Genomic DNA, 21786 nt, shown 5'->3' on the forward strand with positions numbered 1-21786 from the left:
AAATAACATGCCTGCTGTTGAACACATCAATGAACTATTGAGATATTTCAAGCACAGCATTGACATTTACATGGCAGAACCAATACAGTCCAGCATTGTTTTCTATAAACATGTGGAATCAACAAGATTCTGCAGCAGAAGAGCTAGCGTGACAAATGAATTTGGTATATCGCTATTATGTCTGCAATGTGGCAGCCTATATTGATGTCTATCACTGGGGTAATATGCCACAGCCATGTGGCATCATGTCCCACCTAATAAGAATATCCTGATACCAGGCCAATCAGTCCTAACACCAATTTTTTAACATGAGCGCCAAGCATGGCAGCTGCTAGTAACATTGTTACAAGTCTCTGGTGTGACTTGGCCAAGGTTCAAACCCATGAAATCTGCATCTGAGATAGATGCTCTAGCCACTTAGGCCACCCGAGCAGTCTGTGACGAAATAATATCTGGAACATTAGATGTGAGAAAAGAAGACTTGTCTTTGAATTTTATTTTACTGTGCGCAAAGCAATTAAAATTTATGAGCAAGATAAAACAACAAGAATGACATATTCAGTATACTGATCTTGAATACCCTCAAATTATAAAACAGGAAAATGTACTGTTTGAAAAATTATGATTTAAAATGGATTAAATCCATGAAAAATGGAGCTTATATTTCACTGAGGTATCGGCTCCTAACATTTTGTTGTTATTGGCTCTTCAAATTATCTCTCTTTTTCTCACTTACATAATCTCCATCCCTGTACAAAAACTGTATAGTTTATATTTATCTATGTGGCCCTGGGTGGCCAAGTGGTCTAAAGCAATCATCTTTATTCATCAATGTCATCTAACCTTTGTCTATGTGAGTCTGAGTCTCAGGCTTGGCCAATGTTGGTATATGAGAAAGGTTGCCAGAAGCTTCTTACTGGGGGTTTTCTTGGTGTAAAAGTCAATTCTTTCCCCCCTGCTAAAAGCTTCTTCAGGGAAAAATATTCATTTCAGGGGGAATTTGTTCTTATAAAATTCAAAAAATGTATGTTAGTATCTGTTTTTATAAATCTGTTATTTAATTGTTTAAATGTATAAATGGTTTAATCTGGAAGGGGGAGGGAAGAATCACCTAGCCAATAATTTCCCCATGGGGAAACTTTCAGCTGGAGCGGGAAATAATTGGTTAGTCAGTTGTTTTGGAATAGGGAAAGAATCACCTATCCAGATCTTTTCCCCTCCAGGTGAAATCCACCCACCCCCCCAACCCGACCCAGAAAGAATTGGCTAGCTGAAGCTGTCCCATGGGAATAAATCATCCAGCTAATTCTTTCCTGGGGAAAAGTTTTAGAGGGGGATACATTTGACTACTACACCGGGTTCATCCTCCACCATACTGGTCACCATGTATAGTCTTGAAACACATATCATGCTCTAAAAAATGATATTTATCCCAAAACATAACAACATGTTTATCTCCATTATTTGTGGAATATATCTGCTGATATTGTAATAGTGTTGTTAGGTTCCCATGTGTATTTTGTAAATTTCTGGCACACATTTTTCTTGAGAAAAGTCTGATTAATGAGAATTTTGGACCAAAAATGGAATACATTTTCTTCCACTACAGCCATTGGAGGGGGAGGTCTCATTGCTGAGTACATTCCATATTAGAAAAAAAACTCCTTGGGTGCCAAGTTCCTGTTTTTAAATCAAAGTACAAGGTTTATAGCTTACTACCTTGCCAAATTTATTCATGGTACATAGTTCTCTTACGTTTTCTTTTATTATAATTCTAGTTTTTTTTATTACTGGCATAAATTTCATGACTCTGTTTTGATTTGTAAAATAATTATCACTGTGACCTCTTCATATCACAAGCAACCTTGCCCTTAAATTCTGAATTACAAGAATTCCAATCTAGCAATATAAATGAATGTCCAAGGGGCACCATCTTCATATATGACACACAAGACAACAGAATGAATATGTCAAATTTCAAGGCAATCCACCTAGTGGTTTAGGAGGAGAGGAAATAAAAAAATTCTAGATATTAAATGTATTGAGAGGCACCACTGTTTTACAATTAGGACCAACCAAACTTTCCTTGAATATGTGTACTGAATTTTATAACAATCAACCTTGATACTATCACTGAATGTGTGACTATTGAGTTTCATAACAATCCTTCTTGGGTATAATAGTAGCAATAACAAGCCTTTGCTGAGGCCAAAAAGTAAAAAATCATGACACAAAATCTGATTACGACAACGGGTGAATTTTGGTGTAAAAAAAATTGTCTCAAAAAGTATGTTTTTCCTACAGTATTTTGTTATGAGAGTAGAAAGTCCAGATCATGGAAGAGCTACATCTTTCTACTTTTATGTAATACCACCCACTTTGATGATCTTAAATGACCTTGACATTACAGAGTTTGGAAGTATGGTACTACTTCCTGATGTACAAAAGGTGGTGCCAGGGATTAATGAGTTAAAAGGAAAAAGTCAAGATGACAACCATGGCAGCTATGTTGGCTGTCAGAACAACAGTTTTCATTTAGTAGTGGCAACATTTCAAAAAGTTGTTTGCTAAAATTCAAATGTCAGTACAAGGTCAGGAGAATAAGACAAAAAATGTCAGTAGTTTTTTGGTAAAAATCAAATGTCAGTACAATGTCAGTTGTAGTTTGGTAAAAAATCAAATTTCATTACAATGTCAGTAACAGTTTGGTAAAAATCAAATGTCATGACAATGTCAGGAGCAGTGTGGCAAAAATCGAAGTCAGCACAATGTCAGGAGACTAAGAAAAATCAAATGTCAGTACAATGTCAGGAGAATAAGACAAAAAATGTCAGTAGTTTTTTGGTAAAAATCAAATGTCAGTACAACGTCAGTTGTAGTTTGGTAAAAAATTAAATGTCATTACAATGTCAGTAATAGTTTGGTTAAAATCAAATGTCATTACATTGTCAGGAGCAGTGTGGCAAAAATTGAAGTCGGCACAATGTTAGGAGACTAAGTAAAAATCAAATGTCAGGAGACTAAGTAAAAATCAAATGTCAGTACAATGTCAGGAGAATAAGACAAAAAAACTGAGTAGTGTTTTGGTAAAAATCAAATGTCAGTACAATGTCAGTTGTAGTTTGGTAAAAAAACAAATGTCATTACAATGTCAGTAATAGTTTGGAAAAAATCAAATATCATGACAATGTCAGGAGCAGTGTGGCAAAAATCGAAGTCAGTACAATGTCAGGAGTCTAAGTGAAAATCAAATGTCATTACAATGTCAGTAACAGTTTGGTAAAAATCAAATATCAGGAGCAGTTTGGCAAAAATCGAAGTCACCACAATGTCAGGAGACTAAGTAAAAATCAAATGTCATTGCAATGTCAGGAGAATTAGTAGTGACAGGATTTTCACACAACATTATTATTTCACATCAAAACTGTGCCATTTTCATTTAAGATTAAATACAGGAAGTAAGAAATATTGTATTGAAATGCATGGTAATATGATCCTGAATTAAAAAAAGAAGAGAGGCTGTTATTGTGGGCTTTTTTAACTGGATGTCACATTGATACAGTTTTACCCTGTACCTACTAAGCCTCAGAATTCAAGTGATTACCAAGTGTCCTGGATTTCAATTGAATGAGAAGGAGCAATGATTCAAGATGGTACATATATATGGATAAATGGCATTGGATGAGTCATTACATAAACTCCTTTAGTCTTTGACCACCAGAACTAATGAGGGGTCCAAGTTTGGACCCGTAACTGCTTACCCTCCAAAAATCTGTCCAAACTTTTTGGCCTGGAGTAGTTTCCCTTTACCTGATAATCACTTCTGGCTGCCTCTATTATATTGCACTGACTTGATAGTGAGAGAATTCTCTCAGGACTTTAAAGCATATAACAATTTCTTCTGTGAAAAATAATTATACAGCTTTAAAGATCAGATTATACTTTTATACCTATCTATAGATAACAAACATGTACTGTACAAAAATGGTAAAGTGGTTACAAAGAATGTTGAACTTAACAAGTACTGTAACACTCTAAATTTTACAGGCATGCCTATTCACATAGAATCATTAAGTAATGTGTTCTATTTATGGCACATATATATCAACAGCAGAGTTCAATAATTTATGCTAATCCAATATTCCTTTATGTGTCTGCCAACAAATCACTAAAACCCCGTCATCACTAATCTGTTTCAGTAGCAAGAATTACCACTTGTCGCTCTCATGACAGTTAGGAAGTGGTCATGAGTCAGCATTCCCTTTAAATGATAATATGTCCATTGTCTTAACTAAGTACCAACCAACATCCTGCACTTAGCGAGCACAATAAATGCTTGTGGTGTAAATCAACAAGTATTAAACCAGTCATCCACTCCTCAGGTAAATTGTTGTTGTTGTTGTTGTAGGGTTTAACACCATTTTTCAGTACACGATAGGCTATACATGGCGGCCAGTATTAATGGTGGAGGAAGAACCCGAGAAATCCACGGAAAGAACCACCGACCCTCGAGAAGCTACTGGCAAGCTTTCTCACATATCCACATTGGCCGAATCCGAGACTCGAACCTAAGCAGACAGAGGTGAGATGACAGTGATCCATAACGGAGAGCGCTTTAGACCACTCGGCCACTCAGGGCCCCGGTAAATTAATGTGAATTGCAAATAGACTGGTGTACTAATGACAAACAAAGGAAATGAATCTCAAGCTAGTATTGACCAAAATGAAAAACTGAATTATACCGAACAATGTGTTTTAATACTGATATCATTGTTAATAAAAATTCAATATATTGTGACAATTGTAAACATATGGAGGTATTTGCAAGGTGTGCGACCACAACCAAAACAGCAGAAATTAAATGATGATGATAGAGATCGTGATTTGCAATATGATCAGAAGACTAAGAAAGAACCAGAAACGCTGGGAAAATAAAGACAAATGGCTGAAGTATGACCCTAGAGAGGCTGTGATGTTTTGCATCCTCTGCACTATATATTCAGAGAAATAATGAAGTGTGCAGAGTACTTCAGTTGTGAGTGTTGTTGGTGAAATACAGTTATTGTTTTGAGTTGATGTTAAAGAATAATAAATATTGAATTAGAAACTTAGCTGGCTTCTCTTTCATTTTATATTGGTGATCCTGTGGGTTAGTGAAAACATACCCAATTTTGAGCCCTTAAGCAGTTTACATTGTAACAGGTACTATCAGGTAAAGGGTTAAATTATCTTTCCTGAATTTCAAAAAAGGCTAATTAAACATCTTTGCTGAAGATAAAAAGAGTCTTTCAGATCAAGCAATTGACCTAACTGTATGTTTGAGCTGTAGTGTGTGTGTCTGATTTTGATTTTTAACGTAGTTTTAAAACATTTTCAGTCACATCACTATGATGTCTGCAGTGTGGCAGTTTATAGCAATATCTAGCACTAGGGCATCATGCCACAGACATGTAACATGATGTCCCACCCAGTCACATTATCCCAACTCTAGGCCAACTAGTCCTACCTAACTCTTAACGCTGAGTGCCAAGCAAGGGACCTGTTAGTACCATTTTTATAAATCTTTGTTAAGACTAAGCCGGGGTTCGAACACGCGACCTCCTGCATCCAAGGCGGATGCTCTAATCACTAGGCCACTAGAGTGGTCTTTGAGTTGCAGTGCTGTAAAGGATGGGAATTGCAATGAAGAGATCAAACATAATGGCCCCTGCAGTTCCATACATTGGTCAGACAAGAGGAGCTGGTACATACCTCTCCTGACCAGCTGTGTCCCACAACTGGAGATGTATCCTATGACTTCTGCCTGCTATCCCACCATCAATACCACCCAAACGGTGAACCTGCAACAAACACAGAAGCATAAAGCCCCATAAATTTTTTATCACGATATGAAACAACTACAAGCCAACATCATAACAGGATGCAGTTGTCAAAGAGTTCAGGAATTTTATTTATCTTGTGGGATGAACGGGATACAAATTAATTTAATGAATGAAATAAAAAATCTTCCTAAATGCTATTTTCTGAATTAAAATAATTCCTTGAACACTGCTGAAATTGTACATCTTTACATCAACTTTTTTTCTTTTAAAAAGCAACTTTTTCTAAATTTTTCTTAACTTTGCCATATGTCCAAGATATTGCTGAACTGTCAAGAAAAGCAGTCTCTTTTTCAGATGTGTCTTAAACTCTAAAAAAAAATATGTGCTGAACTAATCTACACATGTGCTGATTTCCACATTTTTAAATTGTTTGGAAAGATCATGTTGCATTTTTCAAACACTACTGAACTTACCTTATCTACAATGACCTTACCTAAAAAATTGATGGGACTAACTATATTGTAAAATTCAATTTACAACATATCTTAGCAACTAGCGAATGAAAATGGACTTATTATTTCAAAATCATGCTGAAAATCTACATAAAAAAGTCATTATACTTGTATTGAAATTAATAATTAAGAATACTTTAATGATAACTGATTGATAATTGAACATTCTATTTAAGCACAAAGAAAGTATGACCCTGATATTTATGCCATGGCCTCTACTGCTTAAGGTCATGGTAAACTTTCTGAAATCTTTGACTCAACAAAGGGCACAAACTTGTGAAATCTGACAAAAGCATACAAAGCCAAATCAAGTTACCATGCAAATCTTTGTCATATTAGTGACCTTAACCTTTGATTTTTAAATGATGAATTAATTAGAAAGGGGTCATGGTGTACAAGTGGTGAAAAGTGTCTGCCTTTACCAATCACTGCCATCTCACCTCTGTCTGTGTGGGATGGAGTCTCAGGCTTGGCCAATGTATGTATGAGAGAAAGCTATCCTCCATCAAATATACTGATGGCCATTTGCAGCCTATCATGTGCTGGAAATGGCACCAAACCCAAAACAAGAACATCAATTTAAAATAGCTTCTTAGACTCATCATGAACAAGATATTTAACTTTTGGTGAAGGAATGTTCAGTAGAACTAAAGCTACAAAGCAACAAAACAATTTTTTCTCAAATAAAGATAACCATGACATTTCATCTATAGACCCCAACAATATGCTTTTTTTATATTTTAACAGACAGTCCATCTGCAAAGTCAAAATAAACATACATGAATTTTAATGAGAATTAACGTTATCCTAAGGAAAAAATTCTGTTAAGGCCGATCACAGTAACCTCAATCTTGAATCTTTTGATTTCCAAACTAACAGGATGCTTTGTTTTCTAAAGGACACAATGACAAACAACTCTGGTCAAGGTGTTGGAACTCTTGTTGTTGTTGTTGTTGTAGGGTTTAACACCATTTTTCAGCACACGATAGGCTATACATGGCAGCCAGTATTAATGGTGGAGGAAGAACTCTGGAAAACCCCGGAAAGAACCAGAGGTGAGATGGCAGTGATCCGTATTGGACAGCATTTAGACCACTCGGCAACTCGGGGCCCCGGAACTTTTGTTAATACATGAAATACAATTTGCTTCAGTCTTACACAGTGACCTTTTGATCCCTAATTCAATAGATTGATTTTTATTCCACAGAGCAATCGAAGTGTGAAGTTTTTGCATGAAAATGAAAATTCCTTGGTTGGTTATGGTAATCCCAACTTTCTACTCAGAATTCTAGGGAAGTCACATATTCATGTAAATATTCATAAAAATTAAGTACAAATAAAAATTAAAGTTAATTAATAATAATTTAATAATAAAAATTAAGTACAATAAAGGTAAAAGGCTATTTACTGTTTAAGTCAACATAATTCTATCATAATCTAGGCTGTATAACCATAAATGTATTAGCGATTCAGGAATAAAGTGGTCTGCAAGTAAACCAGCGGAAGTAACAGACTGGTTGATGTGCTAATGGCTCAGTTTACTACCTAAACTTGATGGTTAATTTAAAATTCCAAAACCAGTCAAATAACTGACTACTTCAATCATTTAAATGGCAAGATTTAGTACAAAACAACTAATAAAATTTGAATAATACATTTTCCGTCAATGATAGAAACTTAACAGTTGAACTACAATCTGAATCGTGTAAATGCTTACTTAGATATACAGAGAGTGCCTATATATTAGAAACCCCAAAAGTCTATGTTTGTGGAACATAAAATGTATATTTCTAAACTTTTCAAGTGATATATACCAAATAAATTTAAAATTGGGTCATAAGAAAGGTATTTTTATATGTAAGTGATACACAAATTTAACTCCTGGAATACAAAAATGCTTTACAATGACCAAGGGATATTCAAAAAAGATTTAGGGGGTCTTCTAAACTTTCTGAATATATTATGTCTTTACCTTCCCCAAAATTCCTTCCTAACCCCATTTAAGCACTATCCAATATCATTTACACACTCAATTCTGAATGAGGGTTTGGTTTGGTGCTGTAAAGTTGAGAAAAACACGTAAGTTATTTAGTGGCGAGGCAATCTGAGTAAAGTGCTTTGCCCAAGGATACACCACGGTAGATGACCAAGGCTGTTCCAATAGTAGGATTTGAAACCACACTTCTGGTTTTGAGTTCGGCATACTAGCCACCATTTTTCCCTTTCAGTGAGTGAGTAAAATACTTAATATGATGAAATCTGGAGCTCTGTTGACACAATGCCCCCCCCCCCCCCCATTGAAATGGGTTGTTTGCCTTTTGTATTGTAACCCATCTGCAAAATTTGGCCAAGCCATACACATGTAAATCTGCTCACAAACCACTGCATGGGAACTAAATTATTAATGTAGAAACAGATGGAGAAACAACACCATAAAACATGTTTTATGCCATGTCATACTGTTGACAAATAAACACGATTCATTTATACAATGATGCATTATTTACTAGGTATAGACTACACGTGAAGAAATGCAAATTATGAACAAGAAAGAAAATATATTTCCTTCTATGCAAGAAAAATACTAATTATTAATTATTAATGAATTAATTATTTAATCATTTAAATTTAATCAACTGCTGGTAATAGATTAGGAAATCTTTTAAACATATCCTTATCTACCACCCATTTAATATAAATATACCACTCCCTCGATAACTCATGCCCTGATAACTCACGAACCTGCTTATAAAGTGAGGTCAGGTGTGGATCCCATTTTTAAACCCTTAAATACCCCAAAAATCAATCCCTATTTGTTGAACTTGAAGAAAATCAAGATCACAACTGGTAATGGAAACTATGACGTATCGCTCGTTTTATTGTCAATTTTAATCAACACTATGAAATATCAAATTTAAAAATAGGTCATACAATTTTTTACATTTTCTTTCCAAACGACATTCCTAGTACACCACAATTAACATTATGTAAGGAAATTTTGATCAATGAAAATGTCACTTACGCCGAGTGGAGGCAGTACTTTAATAAATAACTACAATTTAAATAATTATTTAATCAATTGAAATATATGTTCTAGTTTTATCTTTTAGTTCCTTTTAAGTGTAATCATCATAAATGCAATGTGTCCTCTTGTAATTAAACATAAAATGCGTCAATCTACCGCAACAGCTATGTCTGTGAACTTTCTCTGAGAACCTAATTAAGTGCCGACCGTGTTTTGATAACCGACTGTTGTATTATTGCACTGAATTAAAAGCTGGCCTCCTTTATATTATCACGTTAATTATGTCTTATGAAGTATAAAAAAAGGAGGTGGAATAAAAGAAAAGTTAAAAGGCACGAAAATCCTACTAACTTAAAATCTAGAGGCTTCGGTCGTATGTTGGGTGAACTCACTTCATTTGATCAATCGAACACTGTTATAAACGTTATTGTGTATTAACATAAACTACCTTAAATTAACCGACTATTTCATAACTGTGTTCAAAGACAACAAGGCAGCCAAGCGAAATGAATACTTCATAAAATAAAGACCTTGATTTCACAGATACGGACCATTGTGGGCAAGCGAGTTTCAGAGAATTCTTGAACTGGCACTTAGAGATATCCTCAGGGATGATAAGAAATTTCATTATTACTTCCAATGAAATCACGACATCAATACTGTACTAATTGAACAATAACAGATGTAAGTTTGTACGCAGACGTGTCACAAAATAAATGTTGCATGTTTTTGTAAAAAGGAATCTTGTTTGGTGGTGTATCAACAGTTAGTCTAGTAACCTGCTTGTGGACTCCCAATTTGGCAGGATACTAATAAACACCAATATGGGAACCAGACTCATCAAGAAAACAAAAAGCAGTGATGTACTACACAGATTTTTCGTGTACGTGTGATGGTTGTTCAAACGAGTTGGAACGATCTTTCATGTGTTGGATATTTTGAAAATAAATGTTATTTAAGCAGAATAAGGAACAGCTTCATTAGAAAAAGCGCATTATTAAAAATTATTCTCAACGTGATTGTATAATGAGGATTCAGTCATTAAACAGTGCAGTTCCCTAATGCCACTTTCCCCAACACGGTTTTCTCAATGTCAAAGCAATTTTTTTCAATTTTTGGAGGTCCCTCGGTAACTCACACCTCGCTTATAGATGCTGTCTATGCGTGTGGACCCTGTTGTGCACAAGTTATCGAGGGAGAGGTGTATCGTGGAAACTGTCCTTTCTTTTCTTTCCATGTGTAACTTTTAATGTCATTTGTTATCTTAATGTAATACATATATTTACTGAGAAGTAAAAATACAGTAAAATTTCTCCTTTGGCCACCCCCAAAAATGAGACTGCTTACCCATTAAAACTGTCTTAGTCACAACGTTTTTGCATCGAAATTTAAATGCTCTCCCAATCTTGCCTTACTTTCTAAATGGCTATTATGGCTACCAGCATGATTGGCCTAGGACATGGACAGTGGGGTATTGATTGCTCTATGGATAAACCTGGACAGTGAGGTATTGATTGCCGTATGTGTAGTCCTGGATAATGTGGTATTGATTGCCGTATGGGTAGTCCTGGATGGTGTGGTATTGATTGCAGTATGGGTAGACCTGGATGGTGTGGTATTGATTGCAGTATGGGTAGACCTGGATGGTGTGGTATTGATTGCAGTATGGGTAGTCCTGGATGGTGTGGTATTGATTGCAGTATGGGTAGTCCTGGATGGTGTGGTATTGATTGCCGTATGGGTAGTCCTGGATGGTGTGGTATTGATTGCAGTATGGGTAGACCTGGATGGTGTGGTATTGATTGCAGTATGGGTAGACCTGGATGGTGTGGTATTGATTGCAGTATGGGTAGTCCTGGATGGTGTGGTATTGATTGCAGTATGGGTAGACCTGGATGGTGTGGTATTTATTGCAGTATGGGTAGTCCTGGATGGTGTGGTATTGATTGCAGTATGGGTAGTCCTGGATGGTGTGGTATTGATTGCAGTATGGGTAGACCTGGACAGTGAGGTACTGATTGCTGTATGGACAGACAGACATTAAGAGATGAAAGACAACAATCTGGATAAGTAATCTGGGGAAAACCTGATTGTTAACTGTCAACATACCACTTTTTTCTCCCTAAAATCTATTCCCACTGTTGATATGAATTTCCCAGTAAATGTGCTGTCTGTGTACTGGTAGAGAAAACTAGTCTTTCCAACACCAGAGTCTCCTGAAAATAAAAGGAGAGAGAGAGAACTCAATTACAGGACAACCATTCTATTGGTGGAAACAAACTGTTGTAGGTTATTTTTTTTACAACTTAGGCCTGGAAGTCACAACATTTAAAATTTTGACTCAGAATCTGTTAAACAGAACAGAATATTACAGGAAACTATTTCATGACAAGTGAAAACTTCTTATACATGGAAATATGTTATTAGAATAAAAAATTAAACCTCTCTGGCTCAAACACAGCTGGATCCAACACAAAGGTGGTTTCTTAATGACAATTTTATTAGAAGAAAATAACCATTGATGGCTCAAACACTTCCTCAAACCGTAAACAAAATGCACAGACCTGAACCGTTTTAAAGGTTTTTATTGGTAACGGAAGCCAACTACCCTATTTAAAACAGAATCTTTTTGTCAAATTCTGTTAGACGTATTATAAAGAAGTCATATCAGCTCTTATTGCTTTTAGCAATGAATTTATATTTTTGGGTCAAGATCAGCTTACCTTATAAATATTTTGAAAGTTTATGTCATGAGGCATTCAATGAATGTAACTGTGTCTATGAGTGAATGCTACAGATAAAACAGCACATATATAAAGTACCCACATCTCTGAGTGAATACTTGAGAGAAAATAACACACATATAAAGTAGCGAAAATTAGAGAGAAAATAACACATATAAAGTACCTCTATGAGTGAAAACTAGAAAGAAAATAACACATATAAAGTACCTCTATGAGTGAAAACTAGAGAGAAAATAAAGTACATCTATGAGTGAATGCTACAGAGAAAAAAACACACGTAAAGTACCTCTATGAGTGAATGCTACAGAGAAAAATCACACATATCGTGTACCTCTATGGGTGAATGCTACAGAGAAAATAACACACATATAAAGTACCTCTATGAGTGAATGCTGCAGAGAAAATAATACATATAAAGTACCTCTATGAGTGAAAACTAGAGAGAAAATAACATAAAGTACATCTATGAGCGAATGCTACAGAGAAAAAAACACACGTAAAGTACCTCTATGAGTGAATGCTACAGAGAAAAATCACACATATCATGTACCTCTATGGGTGAATGCTACAGAGAAAATAACACACATATAAAGTACCTCTATGAGTGAATGCTACAGAGAAAATAATACATATAAAGTACTTCTATGAGTGAAAACTAGAGAGAAAATAACGCATAAAGTACATCTATGAGTGAATGCTACAGAGAAAAAAACACATGTAAAGTACCTCTATGAGTGAATGCAACAGAGAAAAAGCACATATATCATGTACCTCTATGGGTGAATGCTACAGAGAAAATAACACACATATAAAGTACCTCTATGAGTGAATGCTACAGAGAAAATAATACATATAAAGTACCTCTATGAGTGAATGCTACAGAGAAAATAATACATATAAAGTACCTCTATGAGTGAATGCTACAGAGAAAATAATACATATCAAGTACCTCTGTGAGTGAAAGCTACAGAGAAAAAAGCACATACATAACGTACCTCTACTGAGTGAATGCTATAGAGAAATTTGCACACACATAGTGTACCTATATGAGTGAATGCTACAAAGAAAATAGCACACACATAACGCACCTCTATGAGTGAATGCTACAGAGAAAATAACACATATAAAGTACCTCTATGAGTGAATGCTATAGAGAAAATAGCAAACACATATAAAGCAACTCTACAAGTAAATGCTTTAGAGAAAAGGGCATACAATCAAAGTATCCATGGCTACGAGATTAGTCTGTGTTAGATGAAATGAATACAAACCACACACACATATAATGTATGTAGCTGATGGGGGTGGGATGTGGTGGGGTGGGGTGGGTGTGGCAGATAAAAATATATTGCAGTTGCAAACGAATCCTACAACAACCCAGTAAAATGACAAGAGAAAGTGATAGAGAGATGAATAATGACACCAGGCACAAAGGCCCAGAAACACTGAGACAGGTCCATAACTATATATAACAGCACCTACTGTTGTTCCGCGCTACATGTGTGCAGTATAACCCGTGTACCGGTTTGCTGCAGTGATTTTTTTCTGGAGGTATGTACCACAGTACTTTTTCAATCACTGTCCCATTACTTCAGTAGTTTCCATTGGTAATGAATGTATGAAAATTCCTGAGTGATCTTATTACGAATTTAACAGCTTGTTTTCATTTTCATGACAAAATAGTTCAAAAAATTTATATGTTTTACAAAACACTTATCACAAATTATAATTATGATCCTCGAATCATCTGTTTCACATGAGCTACATATGCCAACATGTTGGCCATAATGAATGTTATGAATAATATTTGTGCCAAATCCAACTTTGGAAAATTTTTGGGTTATAAAGTATTTTACATAACTTGGTAAAAGTCCACTCAATATGTTTTGTTTGTTGGGTTAGTGTACTTTATGTTTAATTTCCTTCCATTATGAACACTGAATCCTGTCTATGTGTTGGCATCCCATTTAAAGTTTCCCTGCCTGTTAAATCAATAGTACAGCTGGTACAAGCACTTCCCATTTTTATCAGCAAGCTCTCTAATGTCAGCAAAATGTCATTCAATGGGTATCAGCTACAGTTTAAGCTTAATCATCCCACCTTAGTTAGTTTTTAGATTACAACTAATGCAACAATTAACAAACACAACATGTAGCAAATTCATCTACTGTAACAGGGGTCAGCAACCTATGGCATGAGTACCGCAAGGTGGCATGGCAAGAGATTTTGTGTGGCACCTGAAGGGCGGCCAAAAATCTCAATTTTAACAGTGTTACTCTCTTACTGGTGGTATGCACTTGTTCAATTTGTAATTAATCTTGAAAAAAGTGGCACACTTTGTAAAATAGGTTGCCAACCCCTGTACTATAAGGTAATGACTATTTTCAGGGGGGGGAGCTGTTATTTTCTTTTGAGCCATTTTATTTTCTTTTATCTGTTTTCCAAATAACAAAAAGGATATTATGTGGTGTTATTTTGCTATAATCTAAGCTAGATATTTTTTCAGTGTTTGACAGACAGAAATATGAAAACAAAGTCTCAGGACACTGCCCTAGAAAAGTAAATGGTTGGTCGCTAAATACAACTAGAGTATACCATGGTACATATTATGGTATGTTCAGAAATGTTGTACAAAATCTTTGTGGTACCCAGCTCTAATACTTACTTCAGAAGTCAAGTCGAACTGCAAAAAATGCTATTGCATAATGTGCAAGCAGATCAGGGTTTATGTTGGTTCACCTGATTACTCCTAATAAACTGCCTAGACCCAGATCTGTCTACACATTTTGCAACAGCACCTGAATCAATGTGAGACTTACAAGGTACTCGGTACAAGTTAATTCTTTACTTGTTACTCTTCGAAATATGAATCAGCTAAAGTCTTGTTAATCACTATAAAACACAATGCAACAACATACTTTAAATCTCAAAATCATCTATATTTTCAAACAAGTTTTCATCCCAATGCATCACATCCTAGTTTCATACAGTATCATTTGTACCAACAATCAAATGCACAGATTTTGCCTGCTAAATTTAGCCAACTTTTGTTTATTGACTTTTTAAAAAAGACTGTTTAGGCCTTTCATATTTTTCAGAATAATTGCCATAATAGATAATGGACAGACATCATTACATGAACCTGTATGGTGAATTCTTTATTATTTTAGCAACATTACACTAAAAGATTTTTAAAAGGATGTTATATTTCTCTCTCTAGTTTCCGTAATAATGGCCATTTTAGCAGTGCACTGACATCATTTTATACCAACACAGGGTTCTCTGGGTTGCCAAACTCAACACAAAAGTATGCATACTTTTCATATCTGAATGCATGAAAATCCCAACAGCCAAGTTCTTTGGTACACAATCTTTTGTCAGCAAAATTCTCTTTTTTTAAATCTTTCTACAAAACGAGTATCGATGGTGTAGTACATGAGCTATCAAACAATGCTCATTTCAATTTTGAATTTAAAGAGATTATCTGGATAGCTTAGCAGAGATCATTGGTTTATTATATATATACACACAGACCTGTGCATGAAAATAACGTATACAGATTAGACGACCAATGTGCACAGCTTGCAAACACATGTAACATGTAGCCAGTAATCAATGGTACCATCTGATGCTTTTTTACACATACCTGTGCATGAAAACAATGTATACAGATTAGATGACCAATGTGCACAGCTTGCAAACACATGTAACATGAAGCCAGTAATCAATGGTACCATCTGATGCTTTTTTACACAGACCTGTGCATGAAAATAATGTATACAGATTAGATGACTAATATGCTCAGCTTGCACCATTATGGTGCACTAATTACTTCTATCTATGGTTTCCTTACCAAGTGCCAAAAACTTGATGAGAAAGTCATAGTCAGTTGAAGCCTGTGATCTTCCCAACTCGCTCATCTTCAAAACTGTAAAGAGAGAATTTATTTTTAAATTGAACAGGTGGAAAATCTATCACATGAAATGTGAGATGTATATACTACACTATGTCTTACTCTCTACGCACAAAATGGCTGAAGTGTCGCTGGATTGGGCATGAGAAATTGATCAAGGTCTATAACTCCCTAACACATTATCAAATTCTTTTTATAATTTTCAAACAAAACATCTTGCTACAGTTATAGCTTTAAATTTTTCCATGAAATCAAACATGAGGATGCTAATGTGTCTACAATTATACCATTACAACATGAGGATGCTAATGTGTCTACAATTATACCATTACAACATGAGGATCCTTGTGTCTACAATTATACCATTACAACATGAGGATCCTTGTGTCTACAATTATACCATTACAACATGAGGATCCTTGTGTCTACAATTATACCATTACAACATGAGGATCCTTGTGTCTACAATTGTGCCATTAGAACACAGTAGGTTGATCAATGTAAAAGACACTAACATGAAAGTTAAAATTGACAATCATCAAACTCATCTGAACTACTCCTATGATGAAATTTCAGTCAGTTTGACTGAAATCAAATAAATCATAGCAAATATAACTGAAATCAAAATAAATCATAGCAAATATAACTGAAATCAAAACAAACATAGCAAATATGACTGAAACCAGACACAGCAAATTTTACTGAATTTAAACAAAACACAGCAAATTTTACTGAAATAAAACAAAAGAAAGCACACACTCTAGGCATTTCAATGTAATGCCTACTCTAGGTATATCAATGTAATGCTTACTCAAGATATATCAAGGTAATACCAACTCAAGGTATATCTAGCCCAGGAATATCAATGTAATGCCTACTCAAGATATATCAAGGTAATACCAACTCAAGGTATATCTAGCCCATGAATATCAAGGTAATGCCTACTCAAGGTATATCAAGGTAATACCAACTCAAGGTATATCTAGCCCAGGAATATCAATGTAATACCTACTCAAGGTATATCAAGGTAATACCAGCTCAAGGTATATCTAACCCAGGAATATCAATGTAATGCCTACTCAAGGTATATCAATTTAATACCAACTCAAGGTATTTCTAGCCCAGGAATATCAATGTAATGCCTACTCAAGGTATATCAAGGTAATACCAACTCAAGGTATATCTAGCCCATGAATATCAAGGTAATGCCTACTCAAGATATATCAAGGTAATACCAACTCAAGGTATATCTAACCCAGGATTATCAAGGTAATGCCTACTCAAGGTATATCAAGGTAATACCAACTCAAGGTATATCTAGCCCAGGAATATCAATGTAATGCCTACTCAAGGTATATCAAGGTAATACCAACTCAAGGTATATCAAGGACCATGAAACAGAGTGAATTTTGCAGATGTCATTGTAACATAGTATTCTTAAGTTGATGCATGTGATTTTGCACTGGGATAAAATCATTTAAATATTTGCCATAAGTTAAAACTTTGTGGAGATCTTATATTAATGGAAGTGAGAGAAAACTTTAAACTTTTCCAAACTCCAGTGGGGTATGCTTTTAAAATGGCAATTAGATAAACCTGAATTCTGACTGGGTAAGCTAACATTCTGAGGTGTTCCCAGGCATTACAGACTCATGTTTCATAAATGTATTATACCACAAAATCAGACAATCAAGTTTCTGCATGAAGCAAAAAGGTCTTGACATCAGGGATGGGTCAGGCACTGCTAAATATTGTCCATGGAACGTATAGTTGAGAGACACATAACCAGGGGTGTAATTATACAGTTCAAAAGAGAAAAGAGGGACCATCCAAGCAAGGACAACAGGTTCCATGGCTGATGTAAGAGTGAGCAACATAACAACCAGGATAATAGGCAGGATGCCAAGAAGGCCACTAAAGGTGGAGACCTAAGAGAAGGCCAGAGGGAAAAAGAATGTTCATGTGCAAGTCTGCCCCAACCGGAAAGCTAGGTTGATTCTAGAGAATGACCAGCAACCAGTTCTCTGGTTATGCAGACAAGTTTGAAATGCTCATTTGATTTCATGATGAAATTTGACATATCTATGCAGGGATCGTCCTGGGCTTCGCCAATGTCGCAAATTGCAATTTTTTTTCCTTATTGGCGACAAAAATATCCCATCTGGCGATTTTTTTGGCGACATACTTTTTGGTTATTTAATTTGTACATACAATCATGGATTTGGACTGGATAAATTAAAAGCGAGAACGAAAGGAAGCCACAAACTTGACTAAGCAATGCATTGGAATCAATCTGTTACACAAACGATCCTTTGTTCATATTGACAACCCCATCTTTACAGTGCATTGTTACATCATAATCTGCTTATGCTGACATCTGGGCTGAGTACTGTATGCTGTGATACAGTCAATCATGCTACCGCACTATACCTACAACTGACCGACTTCTGAAGACGCGAATAGAACAGATACAATTAAATTGTATGGCTAATCTATCTGTGTTTTTTTGTGTTTTTTTTATACATATACCAATACAATAGTTTTGCTAAACCTTCATAGAAAACTTATAACCTCTGAAGTACCGACTGTGTATAAATACAAAGCAAATGGAAAAAATCTCAATCACAATTATATCTGTCGCCAGTGCAGCATTTTACTCATTGATCTTTTCCTTTTGCCATCAATTCCGTGTTACGGCTGCAGAGACTTAAACTCCGCAACAAGAAATAGCAAAAAAAACAACAAAAGTTTTGCATAATTAATAATAATTATTTATTTCTCAAAATACAGGAGTGAAAGAATCCCTAAATTGGGTGTGAATTTATGCTTATATATACGGTCCAATATTGCCAGGTGTTGACTCGTGAAAGTTTCATTCGTGGGAATGGAGATCCTATTTTCCTTGTCGAGAAAATTTATACCGCATTCAGTGATCATTCTTGGGATTTAGGAAGCAATTCACTACAAGCTTTGGGATGCTAGCTAAGGGGGTGGGGGGGGCTGCTGGGAGACTACTGGTGTCACCTGTCAGCACTGTAGACTGTGAACGTGGATTCAGTAAGATGAACTTCATCAAAACAGACATCAGAAATAAGCTCTGCATCTCATCTCTCGAGAATTTAATGAGAATCAGCATGTACAGATGTGAAAAATTAGACTTTGAAACTGCATTCAACAAGTGGGCAACTCTAAAATCGCGACAGATCTTCATGTAACAGTTTGTAACATTTTGTTAATGCTTGTTGTAATTAAAGTATTAACTAACACATCTTTTGTAATTTTCATTGCCTGTTACATTAATAGACTAAATTAACACTTGGAAAAATGTAGACTACTTGCTTTGGCGACACTTTTTGAAAATTGGCGACAAAATATTGAGGTTGGCGATTTTTTTGGCGACAGCTTTTTAAAAGCCAGGACCATCCCTGCTATGTAAATGAAATGCTAATCGTAGTTTTGAACTTTGAATTAATTTATTTTTATGACAGAGATACATCCTACAATTGGTCTTGTACAATTTTGTTTTATTTAATTATTCTGTATACAGGGGTCTGTGTTGTTCTATTCTACATCTCTGCTCAGATCTCCATTTATTCCATCCATTAATTTCATATTTTAATATTCACTTGATGTGAGTAATAACACCATGGTTGATCATCCTCTAGACCAGGGGTCTCAAACTCAAACCACCCGGAGGGTTGCATGAGAGCATTTTCGATGGCACCAAGGGCTGCACCACCTTTGTTATCTCTCATGACACCTTGTAATGCCAATCATTTTGCAGGCCACAGGATATGGTTTGGCAGGTTGCATGTGGCCCATGGGCTGCATGTTTGAGACCCCTGCCCTAGACATTGATAACCACCATCAAAAAGAATAATCCACCACAGACCATAACTCTCAAAAGTGTGGTCAAAATCAACTTATATGGATATGGAAGTTAAATGGATACGGTCATCTTAAAAGAAAGCTTTAAATAAAACCTGACTGAAATAAAACAAAAAAACCCCCAAAAACATAAATAACAGAGTGCAAATATAACCCAATAGGATGTCTAGTAAGTCGGTATATTTCAATTGTGTGAAAAACTATATTTCCCAATGCATAATTTTTGGAACGATTTGATTATACAATATTCATGCCCATGTAAGCAGAACATGAACCAGCACCTAGTCTTGACAGCAATAGTTCACCCACCATGAAATAATGGTCCTTTCAACACAGTCAGCTGAGCTATATCATGTCATGTTATGGGAGCTAAGTGTCTTTTTCAAGGGCACACCAAAGCAACCAACCCAGGCTAGCTTGGACAGGTATTGAACCCACAACCCTTTGATTACAAGGCAGATGCTCTACCAACTAATCTTCTACCATCCCTCGCCAATCATGGGTACTGGTATAGTATATGGGGGATCATTCTGTCAGGTGATATAAAGGATTTGTTTTAAAATGTGAGCTCAGCCAGCAAAACCATTTTCTTCCTGTAAGTCTACAGGATTCTTAATTTTCCATGGTTGTTCCTTTCCAAAAATAGCAGTGTCCTGAAAAGGCAACATTAACAATGACTATGAATTAAAGATGGAGAGTAACTCTATTATGACCTTGTAGCAGTAAACAAGCTGGATGGAGATCTCATTCTATCCAGCCAATGTGGGCTGCTGACTGGGAAGAAGGGCACTCCCTGATGGCTTTTTTATGAGACATCCAATATATATGTTTGACTTCCATTGTTAATGTTAAATGACAGGTGACCTACCTTTCCAGATAATAATATATAACATGCAGCATCATTGCTGGTCTGTAAAATGTTCTTTTGGTCTGAATTTGCAGGAAAGCAATGTACATGTCAATATGACAGTGTGCTCTATTGACAAGTCTTTCAGGATCTCTTGTGTTTTGTTCTTGACTCTCGACTGCCAACATTTAGTCTATAGTTTTCTAAATACTGGACTGTATTTTCCTACAAACGTAGCCACAAACTGCCATTTAAAAAAATCATCAGTTAGATTTTGTCAACTGTCCGCTTCAACTGTAGCATAATTAACTAGTGATGGGAACCTGTCAGAATTAATTGGTTCCACTTAACTAACTGATAATCGGTTATAATCAGTTACTAAGAGCACATTTTAATTTTTGTTTGTTATACAGCTACTGTATATCTTTGTTCCAGAGTTTAAATTGTAAATAAATAAGCAGGAGTAAGTTCTTTAATGACATGCAAATATTAACCCGATAAAAATATTACATTTTTTTCTATTGTGTTGTGTTATTTTATTCTAAAACTTTGTTACATGAAATCAACTTTTATGGCTGATCAGTCTCAAGTAACTGAAATACTAGTGCAATCTGCCAAAATCCTTCATTCAAGGTGATGTGTCTATGATTTAAAGTATAGAAGGACATGGTTTTGTTATTATTTAAATAAATGCAAACGATTTGACATTTAAACTGAAAGAAATCATCAAAATGTGTTTAAATTTATTAACTCAACAATTTAACAGCTTAATCATGTAATCACCACAATATGTTCGTAGTTACGAAAGTTTGAACCTACGGAATATGGTAATGGTTTTATTTTTGTAAGTTGTGAAGGGAATAAATAATTCAGATCAACTTCATTGGGTTGCAAGCCCAATTAAGCTTACAATTTACACAGGAGTTTTACTAATCTTTGTGTTTTGCGTGCAACAAAAAGTAGTCTCCCTTTACACCCAATTGATTATGGAGTTTCACAATTGATTTATCTTACTGGTTTGTACAAACAACTGAT

The 21786-nt window shown here is 35.4% G+C and overlaps 2 protein-coding genes across 2 annotated transcripts in view; one reads left to right on the forward strand and one right to left on the reverse strand.

Annotated features, from left to right (window-relative positions):
* Positions 1–21786, forward strand: part of LOC149794078 (uncharacterized) — a 177209-nt gene that overhangs the window by 51511 nt on the left and 103912 nt on the right. The gene's annotated exons all lie outside the window — the stretch shown is intronic.
* LOC149794080 (ras-related protein Rab-27A-like) overlaps positions 1–21786 on the reverse strand; it is a 46874-nt gene that overhangs the window by 20230 nt on the left and 4858 nt on the right. The window contains exons 2-4 of the mRNA XM_089968028.1: positions 15957–16031; positions 11469–11575; positions 5752–5840 (exon numbers count right to left, since the gene is read on the reverse strand). Of these exons, the coding sequence (XP_089824154.1) occupies positions 5752–5840; positions 11469–11575; positions 15957–16023 (263 nt within the window). The 5' untranslated portion in view covers positions 16024–16031. The remainder of the gene's footprint in view (positions 1–5751; positions 5841–11468; positions 11576–15956; positions 16032–21786) is intronic.

The sequence above is a fragment of the Sinohyriopsis cumingii genome, chromosome 8 (genome assembly GCF_028554795.1).
Source record: "Sinohyriopsis cumingii isolate HCF-2022 chromosome 8, ASM2855479v2, whole genome shotgun sequence".
Taxonomy (NCBI): Eukaryota; Metazoa; Mollusca; class Bivalvia; order Unionida; family Unionidae; genus Sinohyriopsis; species Sinohyriopsis cumingii.